At 34.2% G+C, this 14,090-nt stretch overlaps 1 protein-coding gene across 3 annotated transcripts; it reads right to left on the bottom strand.

Annotated features, from left to right (window-relative positions):
- Window positions 1–570: 570 nt before the first annotated feature.
- LOC123682078 (pickpocket protein 28-like) lies at window positions 571–13,874 on the bottom strand. Of its 3 annotated transcripts, none has more exons than XM_045620473.1 (9): window positions 13,610–13,874; window positions 10,717–10,965; window positions 8,851–8,998; window positions 6,953–7,104; window positions 6,695–6,893; window positions 4,629–4,899; window positions 3,993–4,052; window positions 3,739–3,925; window positions 571–892 (listed from the first exon to the last, which is right to left on the bottom strand). In XM_045620473.1, exons 1-9 carry the CDS (start codon window positions 13,741–13,743, stop codon window positions 637–639), a joined length of 1,656 nt encoding a protein of 551 aa, XP_045476429.1. In that variant the 5' UTR covers window positions 13,744–13,874; the 3' UTR covers window positions 571–636. The 3 variants fall into 3 exon arrangements, with proteins under 3 accessions (XP_045476429.1, XP_045476430.1, XP_045476432.1); XM_045620474.1 differs by lacking the exon at window positions 13,610–13,874 and adding an exon at window positions 11,757–12,213; XM_045620476.1 differs by having other exon boundaries at window positions 774–892; window positions 3,735–3,925.
- Window positions 13,875–14,090: the final 216 nt, after the last annotated feature.

The following is a 14,090-nucleotide window of genomic DNA, read 5'->3' as shown; positions in this document are numbered from 1 at the left end:
TTGATCCTCCCCAAATTCTACGCCACTGGCGGAATCGCAATTTCACCATATTTTTTCGATTCTGAAATATTGTCTATGGAAATATCGTAGTACACTTCATTTATAGCAAAAAAGTTAGGTACGAGTAGGTTCCCAGTACCCTTTTATTGATTGAAGTTCAACTTGAGCCATAACAAAATTCTAATAATCCAAACCACCAAATCATCAATACACATCAAAAGCAGAATGATCATGTAGTCTATTATTATATGTTTAACTAGAAATATCTCGAGATATAGTGAGGATATTTAAGTAGAAAGCATTGGTAATAAGAAAAATGTGATAAAATTTTGCAATTCCTCCAGTCGTTCGCACCTGGTGATAGCCAGAAATGCTTGTTATAATTTAGTAGGGTTTATATTTCCCGCCGACTACAAAATGATAAATACAGAAAAAAACTTAAAAAAAAGGTGTAATGTATGTGGCACAAAAAGGTTTTTGAATCCGTAAATGAAACATACTGACATTTTATCTAAGTATAATTTGAATTAATTATTTTCAAACATTTACGATTCACTTCGTGTATATAATCAAGAATATTTTATTTGACTCGACATAATCTTGCAGGTATTTTATTTAATACGATAACGAATTTATTTACTCGTAAGTATTCGAAAATGTACTATCCGATTTGACATCTCCTAACCAGTGTCCATATTTTCTAATATTGCTGATTGGACGTATCAGGATGAAATATAAGATTTCTGCTACGGAAAATAGGGAGAATCCTATGAAAAGTCCAAGTACACCTCCTATATTTGAGATGAGATCTGAAAATCCGTATAGTTCACTCCGTTCCATTGGCAGAAAATACTGATTTTTGAAATATACACGGATCGCTGAGGCGTGAAAACTGAAAAAAAAAGAAAAATATCATTGCGATAAGATCTTCTATAGTCTTCAATCACACGCACCACTTTCCCACCACAAAATCGTGGCCTACCAGTGGTTAGAAATGCACGTGAACTTCAAGTTTTTTAAGTTCTACCATAGTATACTATGGTTCTACATAACATTTTTCTACTGGACCACATTTATGAGGTTGGAAAATGCTACATAGATATGAATCAAGTGGGAATTAAGCATTAATAGGGATTCACGGCTTGACTTGATTTTCAAGATACTTGGCTTGACATCAAGTCAAGCTCAATTCAAGTAGTACTTTTACAATCTCAAGTCAAGTCAAGTATTTATTTCTCAAGTATTTATTTCTCAAGTATTTGAATCATATCAAGCTACTCGATTTTTAGCATTGTGAAGTCTCACATCTACAAAAAATGATTGAATGAGAAGGAATATTGCAAAACGCTCTTTTATTTATTAAACTAACTTGTATAAAAGAACCAAACATATCAACTATTTTGAAGTGGGATTTAAAAATAAATCAGTATAAATAATAACAAAATAAAAAACATGTTTCTCAATAGGTTTCTCAATATTGAGAAACCCGTTTGATTACATGATTAGGCTTTTAGGTTTTGCTATCTTAACGTTGAGCTAGCAGAAGCCGCGATTTCTTTGACAATGGATTTATTCATGGGAACAGTCTAGGCATCCCAATTCCCAACTGTCTGGTTACCTCCGTCGCTAGAGCTGATACTCAAAATGTTGGATTTCTTAAATTACCAAAATCAACCAGCAGATTTCTACCTAACCAAAATTTCATAGAAATGCGAGAACACTAAAAAAAGGCACATAAGCACTCATTGGTTTATAGAGGCGGTTTATTGGTTGATTAGAAGAAATGAAAAAAATTGTAATTAACAATTTGAAAAAAAATCTTAAAATATTTATAATTCTGTTTTTTCAAAGTGGGAGTAAAAGTCCCGTATGAGTCAAGCTTAGTAACGCCCCTGCTGGCGATCGCTTCAGTCATCTTGGAGCTCGGGAAACTCCCTTATTCTGTCTAAGCGCGCATGAGCATAAATAAATATATGACATGCGAATCAAGCTCAAATAATATCAAGTAGCTTGATATCAAGTCAAGCAAAAAATATCTCAAATCAAGTCAATTCAAGCTCAAGTATGTAATTCTTCACGAGCTTGATTTTCAAGTCAAGTACACTGATCAACAATTGCTAGGGATCACTTATGAACTTCTCTTCATTTGTATTTTTTTCAAGTTATCTCGTAAATATCTGTACATTATATGTTCTCTAAGGAAAAAGTAAGATGTTTTGAGTTGATTATATCAAAGTCTTCCTCACTTCATCGGCTCTTGTTCACAAAATCGATTATTATCTGTAGGCTGTTACAGGTGGAGTGAAAAGCAATGTGGTATTTGTTACTTAATCTGTTTTTTCTCTCGTTCAAACACATAAGGTGACAATAATTGAAGAAATGAGAACAATATCAGCTTATCAGTCATGCCGAGAAGACGTTTGGCTCCTGTGCAACTGGACCAAATCATACGGTGGATACAGGAAGGTTTGTCCCAGCGAGAAGTGTCCCGGCGGTTGAATGTTTCGCAAAGTGTCGTGAGTCGGGCTTGGAATAGGTTCATCCAAAACGACTCAGTAGCTTATGTTCATGGGGGAGGTCGGCAGCGCAGTACAACAGCTGCCCAAGATCGTCTTTTGATCCTCAATGCTAGGAGAAATCCCACTTAGCCGTGACGCCGGCTAAGTGGAGTTCTAATTTCGAACCAGACTGTAAGACGACGACTACATGTTCGTGGTTTGAGAGCACGTAGGAGGGTACAACGTCCCCGTTTGAATAGGATACACCGGGTTCATCGACGGCAATGGGCTGAGGAGCACCGCAATTGGACACTTGAAGATTGGAGCCGATGTTTATTTACGGATGAGTCTAGATTTCGTTTGGTCAACTCCGATGGACGTATTCTTGCTTGGAGGGAAAGAGGTCGAAGGTATGCAGAACAGTTTATGGTACCCACAACAGCTTTTGGCGGAGGTTCTAATGTGTATGGGGAGGCATTTGTTTGAACCAACGCACAGAGTTGGTTGTTCTGCAGAACACCACCATGACCAGCCAGAGATATCACGATATGATTATTGAACCCATAATTGTTCCGTTTGCGGCTGCCGTGGGCGAGAATTTCATTTTAATTGACGATAATGCCCGTCCACACCGTAGTCGTCTGGTTAATGAAGCGCTAGAAACTCATGCTATTGATAGGATGGACTGGCCAGCTCGCTCTCCAGACATGAATTGCATCGAACATGTCTAGTCTGAGATGTCTAGACAATTTTCAACCTTAGAACAACCGATCAATAACCTGGAGGACCTTTCTAACGCTTTACGGGATATTTGGACGAATTTGCCCCAAAATTTTATAAATCGTTTGATCGAAAGTATGCCTCGTAGGGTAGAATGCTTGAGACGAGCTCGTGGGGGACCAACTAGGTACTAGCTTAACCGAAACTTCAGCCTTCTTGTGGTTTCATCATAAAATTTTTATGTTATTCAAACACAGAATTTTGAGTGTTCCTAATAAAGTCTTTTTTTCTCTTCAACTTTCCATTTTTTCATTCTTTTCTCAAGTGAACCATATTATCAACTGAAAATACTCTGATATCTGACTAAATTTATAATCTTGGAGCGAATATTTCAGAAATAAATTTAGAACAAGTAAGTGATCCATATCAATTGTTGAGCAGTTTAGTTGGTTAAAATATCAAGCTACTTGGCTTGATGAATCCCTAGTCACGAACGACAAGTATTAAGAATTATACCTACTCCGAATACCATTCCCTTACTCTATCCAGGGCTACTTCGTCGGGATCACTGAATATCCAATTCCCTGTCGAAATTTCAGAGTTGTAAGAAAGATCTGAACATAAAGGTAGACAGTCACAATCTGCATTTGAAGAGGTTCCATCTGAGTTTTTCAGTTTTTCGTTCAATATGTTTGTTGGATATGAAACTGAAATAATTTGAGTGATCACTTACTATTCGCAAATTAGATTTGACTCTATCAATACTATTTATACCTTTTGCCTGCTCCAAACATATCTGTTGAGACATATCACATATCCTAGTTTCGTTATCTCCTGAAATGAAAATTAGTTATTATTTCCACCACGAAAAATCTCAAATAACACCATTCATTTCCAACCTATTAACACAAAATTTTTATATTTAAAAAAATCGAATAACTATTCTTAATGACAGATAACCTTTATCAAGTTTCATCTTATGATTCGAAATATAAAAAGGTTTGAGTCTCTGCATTGCGGAAGAAGAGATTCGATTGTACATCATTTAGATTTGAAAATTTTTGTTTGCAATAAGATTCATATTGATAATATGGATAGGATTGCAAATTTTTAGTATTTAACTTTAAATTCATAACTGGAAGACTCTGAAGAGAAAAATTTATTGTATGTATATGAAATTTCTGAAACGAATTATTTAATTCATAATTTATACTAAATTAAGACTAAATGTAAGTCAATTCTGTTGAACCTTCCTGATACCAAATATATCTTTTCTGAGGTGACGCTGAAACTTGCGTCTTTTGAATTCAATTGTATTCTTTTTCTTTCCAAATGAATTGTCGAAAAAGTCATATATTGTTTAATTTTTCAGCTTCTATAATTATGATGATTAAAATATAATATACGTACTCGGCATATAAAAATGGGTGCAACCACAAAAGTTGATTGTGTAATTTGTCCAGCATTCCAAGTTGCAAAGGCTTTGAGAGTAGGACTTGAAGTATTTGAGCTTTCTTTCATTTTCAAAAAAACAGAACCTCCTGTGTGGGTCGTATCCTTTTATAGTTCGTGTTGTACGTATAAAACTTGGATTGACTGCTACTGTGGTAAGCCGATCTAAACCAACCGAAAAAAATACTTGGCTTGGACGAGGTATTCTCGATGGACTGTGTAAGGATACCTACAAAATATATCGATTTTTTTGGCATTGCAACTAATTCAGGTTGATTTTCAGTAGAATCAAAATTGTGTATTTTGTGAAGAAAAATAACTGAAAGATTAAGATATTAAAATAGAGTCCATACCATACTAATGAGTAATCGGAAAAATGACTCATTTTGCCTTGTTCGTCATTATTCTTTTGCGACATTATGTATATAATTTTAAAATTTTGAACAAAAAATGAAATCAAAATCAATGGACTAGTTTAGTGATGTTGATAATACTATATTTGACACGATATAATTAAAATAAAGAGCAAAACTGATAAATCAGTGAAAACATTTTGAAAATCCATCAATAAATGACTGAGAAATAGATTATTTAAATTTACGTATTTTAGCGCGGAACGTCTTTGGTCTCCGACTCGTCTGTGACCTCACGCCACTTGCCTGTGATCGCTACACCATAAATTACGTTTCTCTAATTCTGTGGTTATTCCGTTTATTCTTCCACATCTTGTAGAACAAAATCGTGCGAGAATATATCAGAAACGCACAGTTTTCATGGTTATATTTAATTATTCTATGTTGGTACTCCGAACTTTCCGCCACGGCTTTATCTGTCAATTCATCAATTTGCCTTAAAGAAATCAGTTCTGCCAACCAACATTTTTCATTGCCAAAATCACTAAAATATATTTATGGAAATATTTCATTAATTTCAATGAAAATGCAATGAATTAGAGAAAATAATGTATAATACTCGCACAAAAGGCTCATTCTACCACTCGTTCATTCCAAAACTCGCCACTTCGTGGCTCGTTTTTGAATTTTGAACTCGTGGAAGAATATCAATGCCTTCTGCACTTGTATTATAAATAACTATTAAATACTCAGCCGCGCTAAAGCTCTCGCGCCGTTTGTAGTTTTAACTCGAGTTTTGTTTTTATGTCACCATAATGGAAGAAGGCTTCGTGAAAGGACAAAGTGACAATTTGCCTAAAATAGATATATTCGCAGTGATGGAGTTTTTTTCTTCAAATCCATCTTATGTCAGTGCTGAAATAAAAGGAGTTAAACTTTTCAAGTAAGTATCTACTTTTGAGTTTGCTTCATCATGGTTCAACTTATAACGATGATTTATTTAAAAAATGTTTCATAAACAGTTTGTAGTTGAGTACTGGTTGTTGAAGTCTATCCATTATCAATGGCAAAACATATTTATGTGAGCAGTAAAAAGTAAAAAGAGAAAAAAGTAATGTTTACTGCCCGTATAAAATCCGGTATGAATCAATTATATCTAAGTGAACCACTTCTTCCTTCGATTCATGTCATTTGGTACATGAAAAAACAATTTATTGGGGTTTTTAATTGTCGTGCGTGCACACATAGGCACAATAAAATATTTGTAGGATTTTTTTTTATTTCAGTCATCGTGTAACGAACAAAACACGACACGAACGGCACAAGTGATTGTACACCAATGAATTCGTAAGCACTCTGCGAATACCAGTCGCCTCGTGTAAGTGGCGTGACGTCACACACTAGACGCTGCGTACTATGAAATTATTCTTCCAAGCGCAACTTCAAAGTTGCATAACTTTTTCATTTCTAGAGATATTTCAATGATTCTTCCACATTTTTGATTCATTTTACTTAAATTTTTAGAATTAATCCCTAACAAAAAAATGAAAACTAGTCCATTCTGTTCTGAGGAAAGTGCAAACCGAAATATTGCGAATTCATATAGTGCAACAGGCCCCAGATCAATTGAAATTATAATAAGGTTGAAAAAAATATAAGATCAAAACTCACCCTAATACCTTGAAGTGAAAAATCTCTGCAAGAATAATAAACCTCAGACTTCTTAGTGTAAAATACTACTACTAAAGCATTTTTCACTCCATTCAGAAATACTCTACGGGGAAAAGTATTCTTAACTTTGTCTTTCCTGAAACCTTTATCAGGACTCCAATCCGGGTTCCTGACTCCCTCTCTGTAATATATCATCTCACTGAAAATTGAAACCGAATAAAATAGACATTAACATCAGACTTCTTGAGTAGTTATTACTTAACATCGCTGTAGATATCCCTCACATCGAACATCTTGAAACTGTAGCACAGACCTTCGTCTGTTAGTATAGGGGTTAAGATTTTTTCACATTCTGCATCATTACCCATCCACTGGCAATAAGCATTTGTGCTCAAGTCAACAGCTCTACACTGGAAATAAAAGTTACTTATACTTGATATGTGCAGCTTCATAAGGTGATCCAACTTCTAGGGGAAAAACTTCACAATAATTATACAGTTTTGGTTGAGTTTTGGGGGCAGAATCCGAAATAAATATGCTTCATTTATCATTTTTATTTTTAACATGTGTATATTCACCGTTATGACTATTACCATAGCCAGTAAAAAAAAGATGAACTTTAGTATTCATCAATAGAAAAAAAGGAATTAAGTGTTTACGAAAGAACAGTGACATATGCCTAAATTCACCTTAGTTATAGATAACTAAGATTAGTTCGAAAGAATATATGTATTATAAAAAGATGATGCTGTCATCTAGGCAGATAATGTGGCAGAAGTACAACCCATGATAAAGAATAATTATACCCCTCATCTCATCTCTATCGTTTTTGCCTCAGGTTTGGGCTCAAGGATATATGCGTATTTTTGGATATTCTATGATTCTGGTTACACTATTCGCAAAAAATTTCAAGCAAAGCTTGAAAAGATTATTCTATCTATTGTATATATTGTACGAGCGTTCATTCAAATTCGGGTCAAGAGTACTGTGCTTATAAGTAGCGCTTATCTTGTACCATATCACTAGGTCTAAAGACAAATTCTCACCAATTGTTTCTTCATCTGAAGTTCCGCTTTTTAGAAAACAGAAAATTTTTTCTTGCAAAATATACTTAATAATAATTAATGGTTTAACGTCTGTATATATCAATATATTGAATAAATCTCATGGCATTCAGACAATTTTTGAATTCTGGAGGAAGTACCTTCCCGAGCGGGACCCGAACCCGCGACCTCCGAATCACTAGTTCGTTGCTTTAGTAGCTCAGTGGCTAGAGTAACGAACTAGTGATTCGGAGGTTGCTGGTTCGAGTCCCGCTCGGGGAGGTACTTTTTCCAGAATTGAAAAATTTTCTGAATGCCGTGAGATTAATTAAATATATACTTGATAATATTTAGAAAAATTCAATATATACTTAATAATATTTTCCCATATCTTCTGAATGCTCAATCGATGCTGAATCTGATTATGCAAATATAGTGGTAGTTTAATATTTATTTCAAGCATTTGCATTCGAAATCAAGCTGAGAAAATTCAGAATGAATTTTCGGAAAATATATCCATGTTGTCTGTGGTTTAACAAATATTTTATTGTCAAATTTTGAAGATTTTATTCTCAATTGTAATAATAGTTAAATATAATGCATGAATTTTCATTCGATGGTCTCAATATGTTGACTCTTGAAGAAGTGTCCAAAATAACACTTCTTCATTCAAGAGTAAATATAATGAGAGCTTTGAATGAAAATTTCGCTTCTATTATAATCGAGAATGAAAACTTCAAAATTTGACAATCAAATATTTGTAGAACCATAGACAATATGGATGTATTTCCGAATATGGAATCTGAATTTTCCCAGATTGATTTTGAATGGTAATGCTTGAAATAAATATAAATCTACCACTATCTTAACATATTCGGATTCTGAGTCGATTTATCAATCAAAAAATATGGGAAAATATATATTATAATTGCAGAAATCTTATTGTTTTTTTGTATTGTGTTGAATAGCTAAGTAGTAGTTCTTTGTTATATTTTTCCAGAATTTATATATGTGATTTACTAAAAGTTGAAACACCCATCATGAAATATCCACAAATTTCAACATAAAGTGTGTGTGTCATAAAGGAAGTTGTGATTTTATTCAATTTATCACCTCACTGAGAAAGCTGGAGTAATCGTCCAAATTTTCACTGGCTTGAAAAGATCCACGCGATTTCATCGAAATCTCCTCTTCTTGTCTTAGTTTACTGTCGTGATTATCTGATTTACATAGTGGCATCATGAAATCAAAATTCCTACTCCTGAAAAAGAAAGAGGGTAACTCCATCTTCTCAACAGATATTATTCCAATTATACAGTGTGTTTCTAAATTGGAGATTCTAACAAAAATGAGGGATGCCTTGGATAATTTTAAGAATAGAAAGACTCATGAACATGTTCCCACAAAACGCTTTGTTTTCGAGATACAGGGTGTTTCTTGTGACCATCATTTTTTGTGATAATTACAGGAGTTTATCGAATCTTTATGAATCATTGCTATGTTTTGGGAAAATAAGCACCAAAGCTTATAATTGACGTATATATCACAGCTTATTGATTGGATTTCAAAGGTAATTTGAATTTTTTCGAGAATTTTGAGGAATTGTTGAAAATTTTTTCACGAAATCGGTGGCAGATACGATAAAAAGTGAAAAGTAGGGTATAAGATAGTTGATGTCAATGTTTCGATTCCAATTTCTGTGGAAAACCCGAACGAAAGAAATAATGTTAACCCCCAAAAACCAAAACTAGAAGAAAGAGGAAACAAGTTTCGATTCTCGATAAAAGATGATCGTTTCATGCACTATTATATAAATAAATTCATCTTTTTAGACTCTATTGGATGTTGCATCACAGCAATCAATCATACCGTCAACATATTTTTCTATTTTCATTTTGCATGTTTGTGATCTGGCAATATGACTTATTATTATTGTTTTTATTTATTTTTTATTTTAACTGGTGTCGTTGTGGCTCGGTAAGCCTTCCGGGAACTGCGACCATGTAGATCTTTTGTTCTCTACCCTAGGAGGAAACCCTAGGAGGTCGTCAATGACGTTAATAAAACTGACAACCTCCTTAGGGGCCTTGTCCGTTACCTCACGGGTATCCGGAACGGCTTCCCCATATGAATGGTTCTTAGGCCAGCCAGCTCTGGAAACTTGCATACCATTCTGATTCACAGAGCCTGAAAATCTCATCTGCTGATTTTCCTATACGGTACAAATGATGTTTGTACTGACAGTGCCCCGTCAGCAGTCTCACCATCACCCGAAGCTCAGCTTGTGACAGCTTCAAGAGCTTTCTGGCATAGGAAGGTGAAATCATCACGAATTTCTTGGCCTAAGTAAGTTCCGAAGTGTTTGTCCAGTTTGTTATCCTGTTATACAACTCCCATTGCTGGACCGCTGCCTTATATTGGTCTTTTCCTAGCCCACAGAAAGGCTCAGATCTAGCAGGTGATACACCTTGATGCACTTTTTGCAAGTTCATCGGCTCTTTTGTTTTCTTCAACACCACAGTGCCCATCGTTGAGTCACTTTATTGCCTCTGGCCAGTTGCTTTATGGTGTTACGGCACTCCCAGTTCAACAGAGACCCCTGACACTACGATTTCAAGGATGGAATCGTACTGTCAGGGGTCTCTGTTGACCGTTGTGATGTAGACATGCGCCCCCTTGAAGTTTTTTTCAGACACTCCCGAGCGCATAAGATACAGCCAGTATCTCGGTCTGAAAATAGAGCACTCACTTCCCAGGGCTTTAGAGATCCTCAGTTTTGGTCCATATACCCCAATGCCAGTACCTCTCTCTGATTTTGATCTATCGGTGAACCATATGGATGACTTTTTGTCCAAACGATTCACGAAACTGATTGCACTGGAATGGTCAGTTATGACCGTTTCAAAATATGGCAATATGACTTCACTATTCACAGATGAATGAAAGCAATCTTAGATCTTAGAATAGAATTCTACTCACTCCATTGCTGAAATGGAACTCAAATTGCCCTTATTCTTAGCTAAGAGCACCTTGGTGTAATCCAGACATCTATGTGATATCTTCGTTTCAGGACATATAGTCACTGCAGGAAAAGGTATTTCGTATATAGGAATTTCTTGTGTACTTAGGGAAACCAATACTGGTGTGGTACTCCATTTGTGAAACACTTTGTATATCATGAAAGTGCATCCTGTCAAACATAGGAAAAAGACTGTCATCCACCATATTCTGAAAAAAAAAATTTTGGAGTGAGTCTAATCTAATGGCCAAACAGAAATGATTAAGAATGTATCGTGAGAGTATCCATTAAATCGTCTGAAAATATTATGGTACATGAAAATTTTCAGATGAAAAAACACGCTGTAGATTGGTAGCGAAGCGTTTGCGGACCTATGTTCATTTAATTTTTATTTTTTATATTTTCTCATTTAATAATTACACCATTCTACAGCCAAGGTCAATTAAAGAATGGGAAAATAGGCAAGAAATGAAACTTAAAAGTTATACACTGAAAACAAAGAACATAATAAAACCCAAAACATATTAAATGGATCAACAAATAAGATCAACTAGTCATAGCAAATAGGTACAGTCGCCTAATGACTGAATTAGATTACTAAAAAATATTATACCTAAGTAGGTACGACGCCGCTCTAGAGGATCAACTTGGAATCAACCCAAGAACTGATCATGTGGCATACCACGGTTTGGATAAACACCATCGAGTCTAAAACTAACGTACTTATAGGAACTCTTTTGTATAAAATGACCTGACCAATCATTCCGTTTAATATTGCCGCATCTTCATTAAACACCCTGTAGAAATAACGAAAATCTTACTGTTGGTTACTATTAACAGTTTCGTATAGAAAGAACACTCTACTTTCAATGAATTTTTGTATTATCATCGATCACTTTTGATGTATAATTCATGATGAGAGCATTTTTGGAAGTAAACTGTTCAAGAGCATCCAAAAGAGTCCTTGGAATGATGATAAATCAAGGCATTAGGTACTTACTTTTCAATTCGATTAGAAGAAACAACAATTTGGCGTAGACCTTGTACACTTGAAACTTCACAATATTTTTTCAAATAAACATTCAAATTATTTGGTTCAAAATTCATAATTGATTTTGCCCTATTTAACGACAAACGGTAATTCGATATTCATTCAGCAAATGCCCGTTTTTAAAAAGGACAATGCACATTATTTTCAATGGATTTTTATTTCATGATCTACAGAGACATCCGTACTCACGCAATTTGTCTATTTAGCTAATGAGTTTCGAATATTGCAGACAAAGGAGTGGATAACAGATTTTCAAACTTTCATAATAGATTCACGAATTCAACTTTCACGGGAAGAGAATTTGTATTTTATGCGTCAGTTACATTATACTGAGATGTCAATTAACATTTCTTTCAAAATTAATTATTCATTGAACAAAAATATCAAGCAACTCTCTTTTAGACGTGCCAGAAGTTTGAAACAATGAAAATACAAAACTGGGAAAGTCAAGCGAGTTTTATCCCTATCGAATTTGGAAAGTTGAAATCAACAGGAAATTAAAATTCGAACGGCTAGATTCACGGAACCTAGTTATTTTCTGCTCAATGAATCTCAACCGCGGCATAGATTCTAGGTCTTCCAGTTCGATAGTCATCATTTTCACGGACATCATAAAGACTGAAGAATATATACAGGGTTAGAAATATTTAGGGGGCGCTACAGGGATATCGAAAACCGTGATAAATAAAGGGTGGCTTAAATTACAGAAAAGTTGCGTTATTTAGGGATGAGTGTGTTGTTGTAAACAGATCCAAAATATCTCCAATGATTCCCGAGATATCTCGAAAAAACTAAAAATCGAGATTTTCTTTCTTTCTGTATAACTCATTCGTTTTTGGAGATAATTTCACGAACTTCGGTTTGTAGCCATTATCTAATATAGAGATTTTAATGGTATCGTCAGATTTTTTCAGTTTTCCATTGTTTCAGAGACGCGATAGTCATTTTTTTTTATGGAAGCCATATTGGTTCTCCTGCGTAGCTAGACTCGACATTTTTATAGAGTGTGATAAATTGTTGAATTAGTAATCTTTTTCCTTATCACCTCATGTGGAGAACCGATATGGCTTCCATAAGAAAAAAAAATGACTATCGAGTCTCTGAAACAATGAAAAACAGAAGAAATCTGATGACACCATTAGAATCTCTATATTGCATAATGGCTACAAACCATGTAAAGTTATCTCCAGAAACAAATGAGTTATAAAGAAAGCTTTGTATAATTTCAAGAATGCTTTGTTTTTTTTGTCTTGAATTTGTAAGCTCGTATATATCTTTGTATTTATGAATCCCCATGTAATTTTGATGGGTTGAAATTGTAGGATCGTTGCAAAATTACATTGATCACTTTACCAATAAACAAAGAAAAAAGAAAATCCCGATTTTTAGTCTTTTATAAATATCTCGGGAACCATTGGAGATATTTTAGATCTTTTCACTCTAACACAGTCATCCCTGAATAATGCATCTTTTTTAATAATTTGAGCCACCCTGCACTTTTTTCGATATCCCTGTAGTGCCACTCTAAATAGTTCTATAACCCTGTTCATTGGAAAAAACGCTAATTGAAATTCTTTGAGATGAAACAAAGAAAACTGCATTTGTAAATACAAGAACGTTTCGAATATATTCATTCTGTTATAGAAAAACAATATTACTAATGAGTAGGAATGTTTCCTTTCTAGTTTGAGTTGCAACAAATATTGTTAGTGTTAGTTAAATAAAAATAATTATTATACAGGCGTGAGAAAGTACAGAAAAAGAAATTGAAACAATCAATGAACAAAGACAATAATAATTACCTCTCAATAAAACTCGTTGACTTTATAATATTTCCTAGACCCTGAATAGTTGAAACTTCACAATATTTTCGACAATACACTTTGAGTAAGAGAAAAAAGGAATTGTTCCCAGATGACTCATTTATCCTCTTCATGGCTTCGCAGTCACTAGGAGTGTTTTCATTTTCATGATTATATTCAACATGTATGTAACATTTTCATTGGTGCCAAGTTTTAAAAAATCGATTACAGTTCGTATGAATATTTTTAGTCATCAGTCTTCTAATTTTCCTCATATTGTGATTGTTTTCGGATAATCATCATAATTCATGTATAGTGTTTGTGGTTTCAATTCAATATATTTTGTTTTTGTGGTTGGATGGCAGTAAAAGCCATAATTTAAAATGATATTTCAATAGATCTACAAATATTTATAAAGTCAGACTTTGACTGTCATAGTTAGTTGAAGAGTGAAATCTTTGAAATTAACGAATTTTTTTTT

Source organism: Harmonia axyridis, chromosome 6 (assembly GCF_914767665.1).
Source record: "Harmonia axyridis chromosome 6, icHarAxyr1.1, whole genome shotgun sequence".
NCBI classification, from domain to species: Eukaryota; Metazoa; Arthropoda; class Insecta; order Coleoptera; family Coccinellidae; genus Harmonia; species Harmonia axyridis.
The sequence above is the reverse complement of the archived record's forward strand: the minus strand, read 5'-3'. Positions and strand labels throughout refer to the sequence as shown.